This window comes from Apteryx rowi, unplaced genomic scaffold, assembly GCF_003343035.1.
Source record: "Apteryx rowi isolate R43461 unplaced genomic scaffold, aptRow1 scaffold_403, whole genome shotgun sequence".
Classification (NCBI taxonomy): Eukaryota; Metazoa; Chordata; class Aves; order Apterygiformes; family Apterygidae; genus Apteryx; species Apteryx rowi.
Genome location: NW_020450562.1, coordinates 449,646 through 465,491, shown reverse-complemented (window position 1 = coordinate 465,491; position 15,846 = coordinate 449,646). Strand labels below are relative to the sequence as shown.

The following is a 15,846-nucleotide window of genomic DNA, read 5'->3' as shown; positions in this document are numbered from 1 at the left end:
GGGGCCCCTCGCTCGCTGGAGCCGTGAGCGGGGAGCGGAGCTTGGCGGGGCGGCGCGCCGGCCCCTGGGCAGGGGAGGCCGTCGGGCRGTGTGGCCGCGCGGCCCCCGCACAGGTTGCCCTGCTGGGCGGCGGTGCCAAAGGCGCTTCCTTGCCCTAGGGACGGGTGTAATTTGGTCGCCTGGTCTCCGAGGGGGTTAGGTAGCGCGCTTGCCCGCCCCATCTGCATTGGGCTTTGTGCGCTCTGCAGAGACCACCAGGAAAATCGGTCGTAGCGATCTCTCGCCGTGGTGGGCTCGCCTATTAAATGCCTAACTGGGGCTGTCTCACTTTCTTCATGTATGCAAGCAGAGCCCATCAGAAGTCCCACTGGTTGCTGTCTCCCTGGTTTTCAGCAAATTAGGAATTATTTTTGTCTTTACAGTATTAACGTTTGATAGTCTTGGCTTCCTGAGCACAGGAGTACTCTTCATGTTATGTTTAAGCATATTGATGTTCAGTAGCGAAGCATGTTGATCGTTTCAAAACGTTCCTTTACTTACTTCCTTTTCTGGTTGGCCTTGGTATTTGCCAATGGGAAAAAGAACCGATATGCTTAATTGGGAGGTCAGTAGGAATTACACTTAAGCCCTGTCCTGTATTTATCTCTTTTGGTCGTTGAATGCTTGCATTTGGCCGGAGCTTATAGCTGAACTTGATTTTATACCAGTCTTGAGGAAAAAAAAGCATACATGCATAATTGTATGCACTGGGAACAGTTCTGTTGATGACAGGTTTTGCATCATGCATATGTGCATGACATCCTGCTATACAGTGCCATCTGCAGGTCATGTCCCCCTTCTTGACTTCAGTAGATCCAGTCATGTTAAGTTAGGTGTACAAAAAGTATATATTTTAGCACCTCTGTTAAACTGACAAAACCTGTTTTCTGTTGAACCTGAACATTTAGTTCATGTAATTCATGGAAATATGTGTAAGCTAAAATATTTTCATAAATTGTATTCATTATATAATGAGTAAAATGAGTTTACTCTTTATACACCTAAACTTAGCCTTAATTGCATAAAATTGCATTTCATCACTGTGCACAGAACCTGTATGTGTGACAGTGTAGACTATATGATTTTATGCCGATTAATGTGTGTGCATGTATATTATATGTATCTTTGCAAAGTATTTGTATGCTGTCCTGCACTAAGAACTCTTCTGGCATTGTGAATCTTTGCTTGAACTCATCAACCCACCCATATGGACTCAGTGGAGAATCAGGCCTTCAGGCCTTGAAATTAATTGTGAACATCAAAAGTAGTACAGAGGAACATTTCAGTGGATTTCAATGTTTGTCTAGTATTTGGACAAATAGCCTTAAAAAAAAAAAGCTGCTTTAGAGTTGTTGGGGGTTTTTTTTCATTACTGAATGTATCTGTAAGTGTTCTGATTTGTTAGGTGCTATCAGTAAGTTGTAATTATATGTTGATTGTGATAGAACATTACTTTTGCAGTAAACATTTACTTTAAAAATATAGGTACAATTGGTCGTTTAGCCCATGGAAAATTAATATGAATTCGTCTGTTATGTGTAACAAGTTTTGGGGGAGTTTTGGGGAGAGTTTTGGGGATTTTAATTAGCTTGGTTGAATTTCGCTTAGTAGAATTAATAATTTTTAAGAAGATGCACATAGTACTCTTAAAGCATTTAGATACAAGGTGAATAAGTTGTAAAGTCTTCTTCATACAGGATGTTACCAAGCTGACGCCTCTCTCACCAGAAGTCATCAGCAGACAAGCCACAATTAATATAGGTAAAAAATAAATGTCTGAAAAGGAGGGGGACATTAATGTGACTCTGGTGCTCATGCATTAGCATATGGTACCTATGTGACAGAATTTTTAAAAAGTTCTTATTGAAACAGACAGTAACACAGATATAAACATAGTTCCTAGATATAGTGTTTGTATTTAAAATGTTATCAAGAAACAGAAAGAGACTTGTCAAGCCCTTTTAACTTGAAAATCACTGTGATTTTATTGCAAGAATATTGTGTTGAAGGAAGGGTGGGGAGTAGCTGCTAAAGCAAAATTTATTATATTTTAAAATTAGACAGTGAATGAGTTTCATGAAAATGCGAAGATCCGTCTGTTGAAAGCTCATCTTAGGATTTTGTTTGTTTAAATGAAAATGGTTAAGAAATCCATATGTGCTTATGATGGGAGCTCTGGACCTACTGGCTCCAGAGGGTTTGGGGTAATAACATAGTTGCTTGTACTGAAATTTTACACAAATTAAACAACTGTTTATTGACAAACATTTACTTTTAAAATATAGGTACAATTGGCCATGTAGCCCATGGAAAGTCGACAGTAGTCAAAGCTATATCTGGAGTTCATACTGTCAGATTTAAAAATGAACTGGAAAGAAATATCACAATCAAGCTGGGTTATGCTAATGCAAAGGTGAGTCATTACAATGAATCTAGCAAATGTGTTTAATTTGACTTACTAGTGTATTTGAGGTTGGACATAAGCTTGTAACTGACTTTCGATGCATTAAACTTCTTCTAATTTTTAAAAAATACTTACAGATTTACAAGCTGGATGATCCAAGCTGTTCCCGACCAGAGTGTTACCGATCTTGTGGAAGTAGCACCCCAGATGAGTTCCCTACAGATATTCCTGGCACCAAAGGGAATTTTAAACTAGTCAGGTAACTGCTGTAAAACGAAGGATATAAACTGTGTTTTGTTTGTTCGTGCTTCCCTTTTTGTAACTGAAAATAGACAAGATTGAGTGGCAAGCTGAATGAATGGTTCTGGCAGACCACGTGCTCTTACAGGCTGTAGATTGGGTACCCCTGACCTAAAGTGTCATTTAAACTGCTTTTTTTTTTTTTTTATTAGTGATGGTGCGCAATCTAGGGAAGAGCATAGCAGTATTTTCTGTCCTTGGTTATTTTTAACACTGTTGAGTAAATTTTTTCTGCTCTTAATGTTCAAATGGGAATGGCCACAAAGGCAGTGACTGATTGTTCAAATGGGAAAGGCCACAAGGGCAGTTGTACAAGATCCCTAGTTCATGCTTATGTGTRAAATGCTGTTACTGCTGTAATCATGTATTTCCTTCCTTTCCTCAGATTCCCAGTAGGACATTTGTTCTAACAACAGTTTTTGGTGGAGTATGATAGTTATGCAGCCACTGTTAAACTATCACTTATAAGCTTTGGATTCTTTCACTTACTGTTTATTTGCTTATTGTAGGTTTTTAAACTTGTTGGCTAGCAGCAAGTCAGTTCCTTGCTTTTTGGTGGCCTGCTACCAAGAAACAAAGATTCTTGGTGAACGTAGTTCATACAGGAATGTAGTGCATCAATTATTATAGGCTGCACAGTGGAATTGTAAGATTGGAACTAAAAGTTATAATGTCAGTGTAGTTACAATTGCACTTCATTTCTAAGATTTATCTATGTAATTAAAGACACATACTTTCTAAAATTGGATAATGGGAGACATCTTTTAAAACATATAAGAGAAAGTAGAATACGCTATATCCTGTGTGTGTGTGTTTAATCTGGTGCATTTAAGTGTAGTCTAATTTCTTGTAAATCTGAAATATTAAAGCAGTACCTAGTATGAAGATACAGTATTGAATCTTAAAACTCAGAAAAATTATTTAGTAGCTGATTCAGTAGTCTTTATGTTTTTATGAAAATACTTCCAATTATCACTTCTCAGTATCTCTGAAATGTTCGTTTCTTTTGATTTTGCTATGTGTTTTTTTTTCTTTTTTTTAAGGATGTTTTTAACCTTTGTGTCTGCTTAGCATTCATGTAAACCAGTCACAGAAATTGTTGATAATTGGCTTTTGGATTTCTTTTTACTTTTCTTGTTACCTACAGGCATGTCTCTTTTGTGGATTGTCCTGGCCATGATATTTTGATGGCTACTATGTTGAACGGTGCAGCAGTAATGGACGCAGCTCTGCTGTTGATAGGTAATGATTGGTACACAGAAACAGAGTTCTATTTTTTTTAATATCATGAAACTACTTCATATAGATTTTAAAATTTAGGGAGCAGTGTGGGAGTGATTGGTTAAAAAATGTGTTACTGAGATGTGTTTAAAAAAGCTTGAGTGGTACTACAAAAAAAGTACCCTACTTTTTTTTTTTTTTTTTTTTAATACAGCCAGAACATACTCATTAGTCTGGTAATTGGCCCAGCTGATAGACAGATTGGTAGGTTAAGGTGAAATCCTGTAGTGGTATAGTATGGTAAAATTTATATTATTTCATGGAAATGCATTTGGGTACAGGTACATTTTGCATTTCTCTGAAGCTTCAGCTTGCTTTAAATATGTAGCCTTAGCCATGCAGGAGAGTCAAAAACCATCAGTACAAATGGTAAAACCAGATGAATATGGACAGAACAAGGTGCACGAGAGATATACGGATTTAGAAAATTCTTGTTCTGATTTTCAAACAATGGGAAGTGAGTAAAACTCATTTTCATACATCTGTAGAACAGTATAATGATCTGCAGTGATAAAGAGTGATTGTGTTATCTGGACAGGGCATGCCAAAAAATGAGAACAACATCTTCAGATATAGTAGTTTAAATAGTCGGAGGTAACTGATAAGCTGTTGTTCCTCCTGCCTATTTAGAGCTAGAACAGCTAGAACATGTGATGGATCAAACTTCAAGTGAGCTCAAATGTAATAATGACACATCAGGCCAAAGAAGGCTTCTTGGGTACCTGGAATCCAAACCATGCTGATAATTGCCCTTTTCACATGCTTCATGTATTTATTGTCTGTCATACAGTTTGGGGGTCCTGGCATTTTTATCRCTTTGGTGATAAGAAAACACTAAAGGATTTTAAGATTGTTTTGAAAGGTCAATTATGTTATGGTCAGTTCTCAGCTGTCTAGAGACCTAAAGGATGGAATGATTCAAGTAGACACAAGTTAGCTGTCCAGTACCTTTGGAAATTTTAAATGCATGTTTCTGTTGGGAGCAAGCAGAATGGGGACTCCAGTCCCCACTCTAGTACCATCTCATCTGTCATGTGTTGTGTGTATACTAAAACCAACAGTCTTTGGAAAGAAGTAGATGATTGCTAACTTGGGTGTTTCGTATGTGGGTTAACGAGAGACGATTGTAGTATTTTTATAAAGACACAGTGGAAAGTGTAGAGGYCCTCACTAGGGGATTTGTGTATCTTTATAGTTTCTGTACTGCAGTCACTTTTCTTCTTTCAGCTGGTAATGAGTCATGCCCTCAGCCCCAGACCTCAGAACATCTAGCTGCTATTGAAATCATGAAACTGAAGCACATTTTGATTCTACAGAATAAGATTGATTTGGTAAAGGAGAGCCAGGCTAAAGAACAGTATGAACAGATTCTTGCATTTGTACAAGGTAAGTTTTCAACAGCAGAAATTCAGTCAGTGGTGGAAGTTCTTCAGTGTTGGGACATAGTGTTTTTCTACGTGTCTGCAGAAAAGTTTCTCTTACTTGGATTACACTGGTATATGTAGTCTGGTAATCTAAAAAATAGACTTAGAATTGTGCTTCTTCCTTCAAGACTGCTTAAATACAGTAATGTTATTGATGTAAAGGCAATAGCAATAGCTAATTGTCTAGTAGATTTTACAGAAATGTGGTTTCTTCTTTGTAGCCCTGTCTGTTTCTTTGCTAGAGGCTGCACTGTGATTTTGTTGCAGTGTAGGGGAGAATGAAGCAACAATTTTATGACAACCTTGTAGGTATAAATGTGGTGGTTTTTTTTTTTTATCCGCTCACAGAAAGTTGATCTTTCTTCTCTTCCTGTAAGTCCAGTTCAAGCAATGTTATGCTGCTCATTCAAGCAGTGTTACCCTACTCCAGCCATAGATTTCTGCTCAACTTTGTTCTATTTCCCTGAGTTTCATCTCTTGCAGAAGCTTCCATTGTTTTCCCTACTTATCTGATTTAGCAGGAGCAGGTAAAAAGCTATAGGGCTAGGTTATCACCATCAAAAGTGGCCAATGGGTCTGTCCTTTCATCGTTTAGAATCGTTGCCTTGCATAAGAAGCTGCTCATAACAGCTATGTTGGAGTGGCTTGGTGCATAAATTTGGAGTTCTTCTGTGAGACCTGGAGTTATGAGATCTAAATATTATTAGTTTTATTTATCAAGTCTTGATAATTCAATGCATCCTTCTATTAAAATTAAGATTTCTCTAAAATATGTATTTGTATTGCAAAACTTAGAAAAGGTCGTCATTAAAGTGAGATAGGAATTCTGGTTCTTCAAAATGAAATCTGAGCATGAAATGAATGCATCAAATATTTAGGTACCTGATTTCTCTTGGGAAATAAAAGTTATGACTCAGCTGGGTGCCTTGAAGCAAGCGGTGAGGATCATTTCTCATTTTTAAATGGTTAACTAAAAACATATTTCTATTTACACCTTCAGAAAGTGACAGAATTTGTAAAGTGCTGGTCAGCATAGGGTTAAACATTCAAATTAGAGGCTTCCCTTTCATGATATGCTTTACTACTTTGATTTTTATCTAGTGTGTGCATGTTTACAACTCTTCCTGTGCAGAGATCCCTAATGTATCCATTGTTTCTTTGAGACTTAGGAATTAAATGACTCAAGTAATCCTCTGAACTTACTTGATGATCAGGAATAGCATGAAGTAAGAAGTGAATTCTCCCTTAGAACAGAAGGTTATTATTCACAACTTTTTAGAGAGCAGCTGTATAACTTCTGTGTGCAGTCACCCAAAGGACAACACAAGGAGGGTTCTTTCAGACTGCCTTGAAAAGCAGGTCTGGATGGCTTTTGAGCTAAAATGGTGAAGGGAAGAGTAGTGCTCTGATGCTTCTAGTCTTTGGAAATGGGTATAAACAGTGCCTTAAACTTCGTTAGTGCTTTTAACAATGATGGAACACTGTTATGTTTCTGCAAATACTGTATTAAGGCTCAATGCTGAACTTAATTTTGTTTTAGGTACAGTTGCAGAAGGAGCTCCAATTATTCCAATCTCTGCACAGCTGAAATACAACATTGAGGTAGTTTGTGAGTATATAGTGAAGAAAATCCCAGTCCCTTTGCGAGACTTCACATCCGAACCAAGGCTTATTGGTAAGTAACTGCTTATGTGTTACTTCTTTGGCTCATCTTTTGCTACGTGTATATAAGCCTCAAGTAGCATGTTGCTGAAGGCTGTAAAAAGAGGCAAGGTTAGGAGGAGTGTTCAATGAAGCCTCAGTTTAAAACTTGCCTATTTCCTGAGAGCTTCTGTATTGTTCACACTTAAATTAACAGATATAGTTAAATTGATTTGGGGTACTTATTTTGTGTGTATATTCTATGTGCACAACAGCAGTAAAGTGCAATAAAGATGAGAAACTTGTACATGTCTTATATCAAATTTAAAGTAATGGCAACTAAAGGAACATTTTTAACAAAGTACTGACAAACGGTTGTATATGCAAATTAAATTATTTCAATAGATCACATAGGTAGACTAACCTGTTTAAATTTACTGTATTAAGAAGTCATGTCTCCTGAGCGTGATTGTCAAAGTCTTGATTTTTGTCCAGCATATTTTAAAAATCAATTCCACCACAATAAATTAAAAAAAAAATTTTTTTTTACACAAAACTTGGGAGACCTAAAGCTCATGTTTTCATAATACATACCAATTCAATAAGTTAGAACAAGGTTACAAAGAAATTGAAATTGTGATTGAAGATTTTTTTTTAATATAGTTGATTGTGGCTTTCTTTTTTGGTTACTGATATTTAACTTCATTTAAACTGCACATATAAACARATTTTCAAAAATGGTTTCTGAATAGCAGAAATAATTTGATTTAAAAAATCAGCCAATCTTTAAAGATTCTGAATAAAATATTTACCATATTTCAGCATTTTATCTGAATTTTGTATTTATAATATTTATAAATATTTCTTTACCTTCATAAGAACAGGAAAATATTCTAAGTTTCTGAAGAAAGATACTAATTCTTTAAAAACCTAATCTTAAATATAAACTTGATTATGGTTTATTCTTTTCAGTAATTAGATCTTTTGATGTCAACAAGCCTGGCTGTGAAGTTGATGACCTGAAGGGGGGCGTAGCTGGTGGCAGTATTCTGAAGGGTGTTTTAAAGGTGATGTTTTCTTCTTCCTCTCGGAAGATACTGCAGTGATAGTACTGAGTAGAGTTTTTGTGTGCCTGGTACAAAATGAATCTATAAAATTGAAATTTGTTGTTGTTGTTCTTTTTAAACTAGAATACAGTTAGGTGGTACCTATCCTTCTGTCTATGACTTGTTACTTTCCTGTTTTAAAATACAGGAACAAGAAACACTGGTCTTTGTTTCTGTATTTTTTTTTCTGATATATTTTTGTAACTTTTGCTGCTAACAATACCCTTTTTCATTGCTTACAAAAACTGAGGGAGATAATTTTTTTCTTGCCACTTTCCTTAATAAATTATTTTGAAAAAATAAAAAATAAAAGAATTTTAAAGGTACTTCTGTTATACTGGAAAGCAAACTACATCTCTGAATGCCTGTACAGCTCTTATTTTCCTTGTCTTGCAGTTTATTGGTGCTGGTCAGTTACAGTGATCAAGTTAGCTCTGTTTTCTCAGTGCTGTAACATTTCTTAGTGAAATGTCAATGTCATTAAGAAAAGTAAATTTAAGCTAGAATTTAGGTGTTAGAATGATCACTGATAAAGATCTTTTATTAAGGCAGCTATTTGGAAGAAAAGTAATTGTGTTTCATTGGCTGTAAGTTACAGAGCTTTTCAGTATTTTTCAATTTTCAATAAACAGTGCAACAAAAGTCCTAGAAGTTCTACATTAGCCCAGAAACAAGGACTAAAATAGTAGGTCYTGGAAAAACTAGGTTTCATCTGTGATGAGCAGTTAGCTTTATGTTCCTGTGAAACAACCAGTTAACTACTTTTTCACCTTTGTAATTAGGTGGGTCAGGAAATTGAGGTCCGGCCTGGTATTGTGTCGAAGGACAGTGAAGGAAAACTCATGTGCAAGCCAATTTTTTCCAAAATTGTATCGCTTTTTGCAGAACACAATGATCTCCAATATGCTGCTCCAGGAGGCCTTATAGGTAAGAATATTCTCTTATGAAAAGATATTCTGGAAGTGCTGTCCAGGTAATAAGGAATTCTCAATAATTCTCAGTTTGTCGTTTTTAGATCTCCTTCAAATATATTAATACGTCAATGTGGCAGCTACCACGGCAGCTTCAGTTATTCTTTGTGACTTGTTATGTTTTAGGTGTCGGAACTAAGATTGATCCAACTTTGTGTCGGGCTGACCGAATGGTAGGCCAAGTTCTTGGTGCAGTTGGAGCATTGCCTGAAATATTTACAGAGCTAGAAATTTCCTATTTCTTGCTAAGGCGATTATTAGGTGTGCGCACTGAAGGAGACAAGAAAGCTGCAAAGGTCTGTACCCTGTTTTAGAAAGACAGTGCTATGGTATTTTTTTCTAATTTCTCTTGTTTATTAACTCTTTGTGCTAAGTTTTGTTAGCATGTACATTTTTCTGGTTCGTATAGTAATTTTGTCTCCCTGTTAACATATGCTTATGTTACTGAAGTAACTGGCATCTGTTTGTTTAATATTATAGAAGAATGTTTTTCAGAGAAGTAGGAATTCATATCAGGATCATTTAAAGTACTGTAAAGTATTTATACATCATAAAGTTAGGTATTCTAAATATATTCGTAGTTGTTTTTCTTTGCTGTCAGCCTATTTGTTTGTGCAAAAATAGTTTTACAAGCATATTGGTTGACTCCCTACTTGCTTCTTGTAGATTCTCTCTCCTTTTAAGAACTCTTTAAAATTAAATTTCTGAAATGCTGTAGTTCAAGAGAAACTGTGAACTTCATGCACAGCAGTCTCTTGTTCTATGGTCCATTTTACACAAAAGATCAAACTGAAACATCATAGTGTTCACTATTAGCATTAAAATCTAAAAACTGCTTCATGCAATGGTAAATTGTTTTCACTCTCTTTTTCTCCTCTGAAGTGTTCTGTTTTGAGAAATTGTCTTGATTTATGTAGGCTTAAGGGAAATGAGAACATCAGGATTATGCAGAAGAATGGTATAATGTTCCAGTTTGTAGCAATATCTGAGCCAATGTTTTCACTACTAATGTAGTATGTTCAGTTTTGTATGTTTTATAGAAAATGGCACAGTATACTTTCTTGGGATTTCTCTACAATAAGAACCTGCAATATTAAATGGACAACATATTTACATATTTGTGCTTTCAGAAGAGTGAAAATATAACCATTCTCCACTGGCACTGTTTTGCATGGTTTGTGTAGGGAATAATTGTAGTTTTTGAATCCTTCAGCTATATCTTTTTTGTGGTGGTTAGGTAACGAGAGATAATATCATCTCTGGTATTTTTCTTCATTAGAGGCATTTTGTTGCTAAACAGTGCTGACAATGTGAGCTGTTTTTAAAGCTTAGGTTTCAGAATTTTGTATGTCTTATTTCAGGTGCAAAAATTATCAAAGAATGAAGTTTTAATGGTAAACATAGGATCTTTATCTACTGGAGGGAGAGTCAGTGCAGTAAAGGCCGATTTGGGAAAGATTGTGCTAACTAACCCTGTATGCACAGAAGTGGGAGAAAAAATTGCCCTGAGTCGAAGAGTTGAGAAACACTGGCGGTAAGTTGACATTAGATTGGTGGAAGACCCGATTGTGATGATGTCACCCAAAGAAATGTGTGAATCTGATTTTGCTCTAGAATATGTAAATGTGTGTCTGTTCTTAAAATTCCTGTAGGTTCTCCTAACGTGTTGATGCTTTTTTTTGTGCAATGCTTCTTGCTATTTCTGGCATCTTTTAAAAGAAGCATTATAACGGAGTTGGCTTTCTATTATTTAACACGCAAGGAAACTCCTGATGTTCATGGTTTTGTTGCCAAAACAGCCATGCTGTAATTGAGGTAACAGTAGGCAATCTTGACAGGTTTGAAAGTTCAAGTAACATTATGCCAAACCTGTTCATACACCTAAGTCAGTGGTATTCAGCCTGTGGGGCTCTATGTGACTTCTAGTGCAACATAAAGTAATAGCAGGTGAATGGAGGAAGGACATTCTAAGATTCAAGTATTTTGTGTATTGTGAGCAGAGAGGAAGGAAACGAGTATCAACTGTATTGATCCATGTAAATTTTAAGTACAGAATGGCCAACTGCGCGCAAGCATCTGGTAGCTGAGAAAGGTGAGCAGATTTGATTGATGATTCATTTTAGACTTAGTGCCGTACTTCTCTTTTAGATGACGACATATACTGTACTTCTTCTGTGCTCCATAAGACTACATGTATAGCACAAGAGCACAAGCATTGTTTAGATTCCTTGCTCCTACACAGCCCTCACCATTCATTTCAGAAGTAACAGGATAGTTGGGGTTGGAAGGCACCTATGGAGATCACCTGGTCCAACTACCCTGTTCAAGCAGGGTCAACTAGAGCAGGTTGCCTAGGACCATGTCCAGTTGGATTTTGAGTATCTCCAAGGCTGGAGACTCCACAGCCTCTCCGGTCAGCATGTTCCAGTGTTGAACACTCACAGTGAAGAATTGTTTTCTTATGTTCAAATGGAATTAGCTGTGTTTCAGTTTGTGCCCGTTGCTTCTTGTCCTGTCACTGGGCACCACTGAGAAGAGTCTGACCCCAGCCTCTTGACACCCTCCCATCAGATATTTATAAACTTTAAGATTCCCCTGACACTTCTCCATGCTGAGCTGTCCTAGTTCTCTCAGCCTCTCCTCCTATGAGAGATACTCCAGCCCTTTAATCATCTTCGTGGCCCTTCACTGGACTCAATCCAGTAAATCCATGTCTGTCTTGTAACTGGGAGGCCCAGCACTGGACCCAGCACTCCAGGTGCGGCCTCACCAGGACTGAGTAGAGGGGGAGGATCACCTCCCTTGACCTGCTGGCAACACTCTTCCTCATGCAGCCCAGGATACCATTGGCCTTCTTGGCCACAAGGGCACATTGCTGCCTCATGCTTAACTTGGTGTCCACCAGCACTCCCAGGTCCTTCTCCGCAGAGCTGCTTTCCAGCAGGTCAACCCCCAACCTGTACTGGTGCMTGGGGTTATTCCTCCCCAGGTGCAGGACCCTGCACTTGCCTTTGTTGAACTTCATGAGGTTCCTCTCTGCCCACCTCTCCAGCCTATCACAGTGCCTAATGTGTGAAAAAGAACCAAGTTTTAAATATCTTATCCATGGATGGGTGTTTCTTTTTCAGATCAATAGGAGAGCATACCTGAGAATTTCACGCCTCTATCTCAGAGCTAGCTGACATATTAAGGAAGAGGCTATTCCCTGAAAAAAACAAGGAAAAAGATAATGCATCTTGAACAGGCAATAAAAAGATTAGGACCCAAATTAAATAAGGGAAACAGGAAGGAAGAGGATAAGCTATTTGTATTGGAAACAGTGCTTTTTTTTTTTTTTTTCCAAACCATAGACTGACAGCTTATGCAGTTTTTAGTGCGAGTTTTGTTGTAAGGTATCTCGCATCTTTATTTCCCTCTCTCAAACCCTAACCTAATTTTGTCTAAAAGCCCACCTGTCTGTGGATTATAGGTTGGGCAAGTAATGGCAACCTGATATAAAGATTCTCTTATTAAAAAGTTGCCATCTGTGCTGTATTAGAAGGGTAACATTAAGAAACAAAATTGAGAGAAGGGATGGGAAGCAGACCTGGAAGAAGAGGACGATAAAGTCCAGTTGGAATAAAGGTCACGTACAGCTGGTGTTGTGAAAGGGAACTTGTAATCTCAGGGAATGGAGTACTGAAATGAGAAAAAAATATGAGAAAGCAAGCAAAAAATAGGAGGAATAAAATAGAAAATAAATATATAGAAGCACAGAGGTTAAACATTAAATGGCCAAACAAACAAGATTACAGTAGAGATTCCAAGGGACAGTGAATTCAGGGTGACAAGTTATAAGCTGTGGATGTTATCCTCAAAAAGTGGGAAATACTGAGCTACTATATTTCAGTTCCTTTTCTTTTAATTGATATACTGATCTCCAGAGACAGCCTCTGTTGCTTAGCAAATTAAACTTAGACACACACTTGGTTGCTGGAAATTTAAAGGTCTTCTTAGAGACAATTGTATTAATAATATGGACTGTCTGTTGTGGAAACAAACATAATCTTAATTTTGAAAAGTAGTGTATTTTTTTGAGGCTTATGGTCCATAAAAGGAGAGGAGGGCCTTGATTTTACTGAATATAAATAGTAGAGCTTATCTGAGAGTTGAGTTAACTTCATGTATAGGTTACACATTCACTGAGTTATATTTCAGTTTATAATCTCACCGTCATCTTGTTTGTACTTTCACATTTTCATTTCTCTTTGAGAGTAATGCAGCACTTCATATATACGTGGAAAGAAATCAAGCTATGAATTTATTTATAGTTCACTATTACAACATAAATTACAAAATTTTCAGGTTTTTAGTTCACTGTTCAAAAGTACTATCTCGGTTGATTACCAACATACACATGTTCTTTCCCTTGTCCTTTATCCTGTGTTTCCAGTAGCCGCTCTTAAATCCTGAAGGATGCTTCAGGAAGGGAGGGAGTGGAGAAAATTCTACATGTTGTGAGAACTGAAGGCATAAGTCTGACAGAAGGATGTTGAGTTATTTTGGATATTTGTAAGTGCTATGAAAAGTAATATACACTGTTTTTCATTTTGCAGTTTAATTGGTTGGGGTCAAATCAGAAGAGGAGTGACAATCAAGCCAACTGTTGATGACGACTGAAGAACGAAAATRAGTGCTTCATTTTTAAAGATGAAGTGCCTATTTCTATTTGGGGGGGGTATATTTTCACAGTGGAATTGGAAGCTGTGCAAACGTTATCTTTGAGTTGTATGGCTGTCCTTGTACATTTTATTGAATTTTACCCTCTTACTAAAATACTAGTCACTATCACCATTAAAAGTGTAAAAGAATTGGCGTAGAAGTGGGTTTAATTATCCTCATTTTAGTAGAAATTAATTGTACATGTCTCATGGCATGTCTAATTTATGTTGTGTTTGAGACATATCTGTTTAATATCAGTCATGCCAGCCCCAGTGTAACACACAAACCATAAATCCAATACCGAAATAAAATATTGCTTATTTTTCATCAATTCATACAATTTTTTGAGTAACAAAAGACTGTGGTGATTGTTCAACCAGCACAAAACAAAAACAAAACAGAACAAACTCTTTGAAGACTAGTACCCTTTTTGCACAACATCCTGTTTTGTTTAGATGTGTATGGTTCTGACTTTGGGATTGTGGCTGTGTTACCCTTTGTAACTAGGATGGCAATGTTGACTGACTTCTTAAAGTTGTCACTTACAATGTTAACAAGGGCTTTGGATAAAACCACAAAGAAGAAATACAAGTAAACTGGATCTGAACTGGCAATACTGTTTTTGATCTTATTTTAGAATGAATTTACAAAAAGAACATGTTTCATTTGAAAGGTAGCTGTTTGTCATTGCGGAACTGTGTGGGTGACCTGACATCTTTATACATGAGTAAACTGCTTATTTTAAACTTGCATTAAGCTAGTAAGCAAATATTAGCTATGATCTTGAATTTAAAATATCTGGAAAAGGCTGTTGAAGGGAAGGACTTTAGAAAATCAAAAAAATCAGAATGAGATGAGGGGTAAAAACAGTGTAAAACCACTTTTGTTTAGTTAGCCTGGATCACACTCCTGAGGAGAAAACACATAATGTAATAAAGTGGTAAGGTTCTAATACTTTCAACCATTTAGGTTTGACTTTTTCATTTGAACTATTATACATAGTTCTAGGTATTTTATATAATAGACTATTTCGCAAGTCATACTACTTTTCATATTTTTATAGAGGAAAATACTGTGTTCATCTTCAAAGTCTGGTTTGAGTTACTGCATTCAATATCTTCAAGGGGGTAGTAAGGATAAATATTGTTTCACTAGTTAAAATGATGATTGACTGCTTTGAAGCAGTTTGGGGTTTGTTCCTGATTTTTTTCATTGTATTTTGTGTTGCCTTATTACAAGTATTCTGCATTCTTGTACTCAGTTTCTCCATTTGTAAAGTATTTCTACCTCACATGGTGTTGAGACTAAATACATTCATTTTTGTATAGTGCTGCTTATTTTTAAAAGAGAGTCAGAGCCAATTCTTCCTGATTCTCCTGGTGCTTGACCAGTATACAATCCCAAATATGTCTGCTTTAGAGATTGCATCTTTCATGCTTTGAAAGCTTGTTTCTGTAACTCTAAGTTCTAGGAACTTAGATGAACTTAAGTCTTACCTAGTTTGGGGACACGAGGGCAAATGCATAAGAGGAAGTAAGTCACCGCAGAATGCTAGGATTACACCACCACAAAGTTGGAATCTAGTCCGAAGAGTTCTTTCCAAAAGTGTTGAATATATGGGTATAATGACACAAATGCCAAAGCACTTCTGACAAATTCTGTTGAGTACCTGTAGGCATTTTTAAGCAAACATTTTGGAGATTAGGCCTTAGTGTCTTGATCTGCAATTTAAAAATGAAAAGTGTCATATTCTTTGTAAAACAATTAATGTACTCTTTCACTTATGTAAATAATAAATGCAAAATACTAGTGTGTTCCTAATGCTAAGATTAGTAGTTGGTTTTACATTCTTCAGCTAAATATCCGTAGGTCATTACTACAGATGAATCATTACTTAATTTACATCTAAAACGTGATTTGATACTGCCATAGTTGATCTCAGATTATTAATTAGATATCAGTAATATTAAGAGATGGTG

General features: G+C 36.6%; 1 protein-coding gene across 1 annotated transcript in view; it reads left to right on the top strand.

Moving 5' to 3' along the window:
* Nucleotides 1-14,481, top strand: part of EIF2S3 (eukaryotic translation initiation factor 2 subunit gamma) — a 25,150-nt gene extending 10,669 nt beyond the window's left edge. Inside the window, exons 2-12 of the mRNA XM_026075439.1 lie at nt 1,715-1,800; nt 2,325-2,452; nt 2,581-2,702; nt 3,891-3,985; nt 5,252-5,410; nt 6,989-7,123; nt 8,062-8,156; nt 8,978-9,122; nt 9,293-9,462; nt 10,528-10,700; nt 13,762-14,481. Of these exons, the coding sequence (XP_025931224.1) occupies nt 1,715-1,800; nt 2,325-2,452; nt 2,581-2,702; nt 3,891-3,985; nt 5,252-5,410; nt 6,989-7,123; nt 8,062-8,156; nt 8,978-9,122; nt 9,293-9,462; nt 10,528-10,700; nt 13,762-13,825 (1,372 nt within the window). The 3' untranslated portion in view covers nt 13,826-14,481. The remainder of the gene's footprint in view (nt 1-1,714; nt 1,801-2,324; nt 2,453-2,580; nt 2,703-3,890; nt 3,986-5,251; nt 5,411-6,988; nt 7,124-8,061; nt 8,157-8,977; nt 9,123-9,292; nt 9,463-10,527; nt 10,701-13,761) is intronic.
* Nucleotides 14,482-15,846: the final 1,365 nt, after the last annotated feature.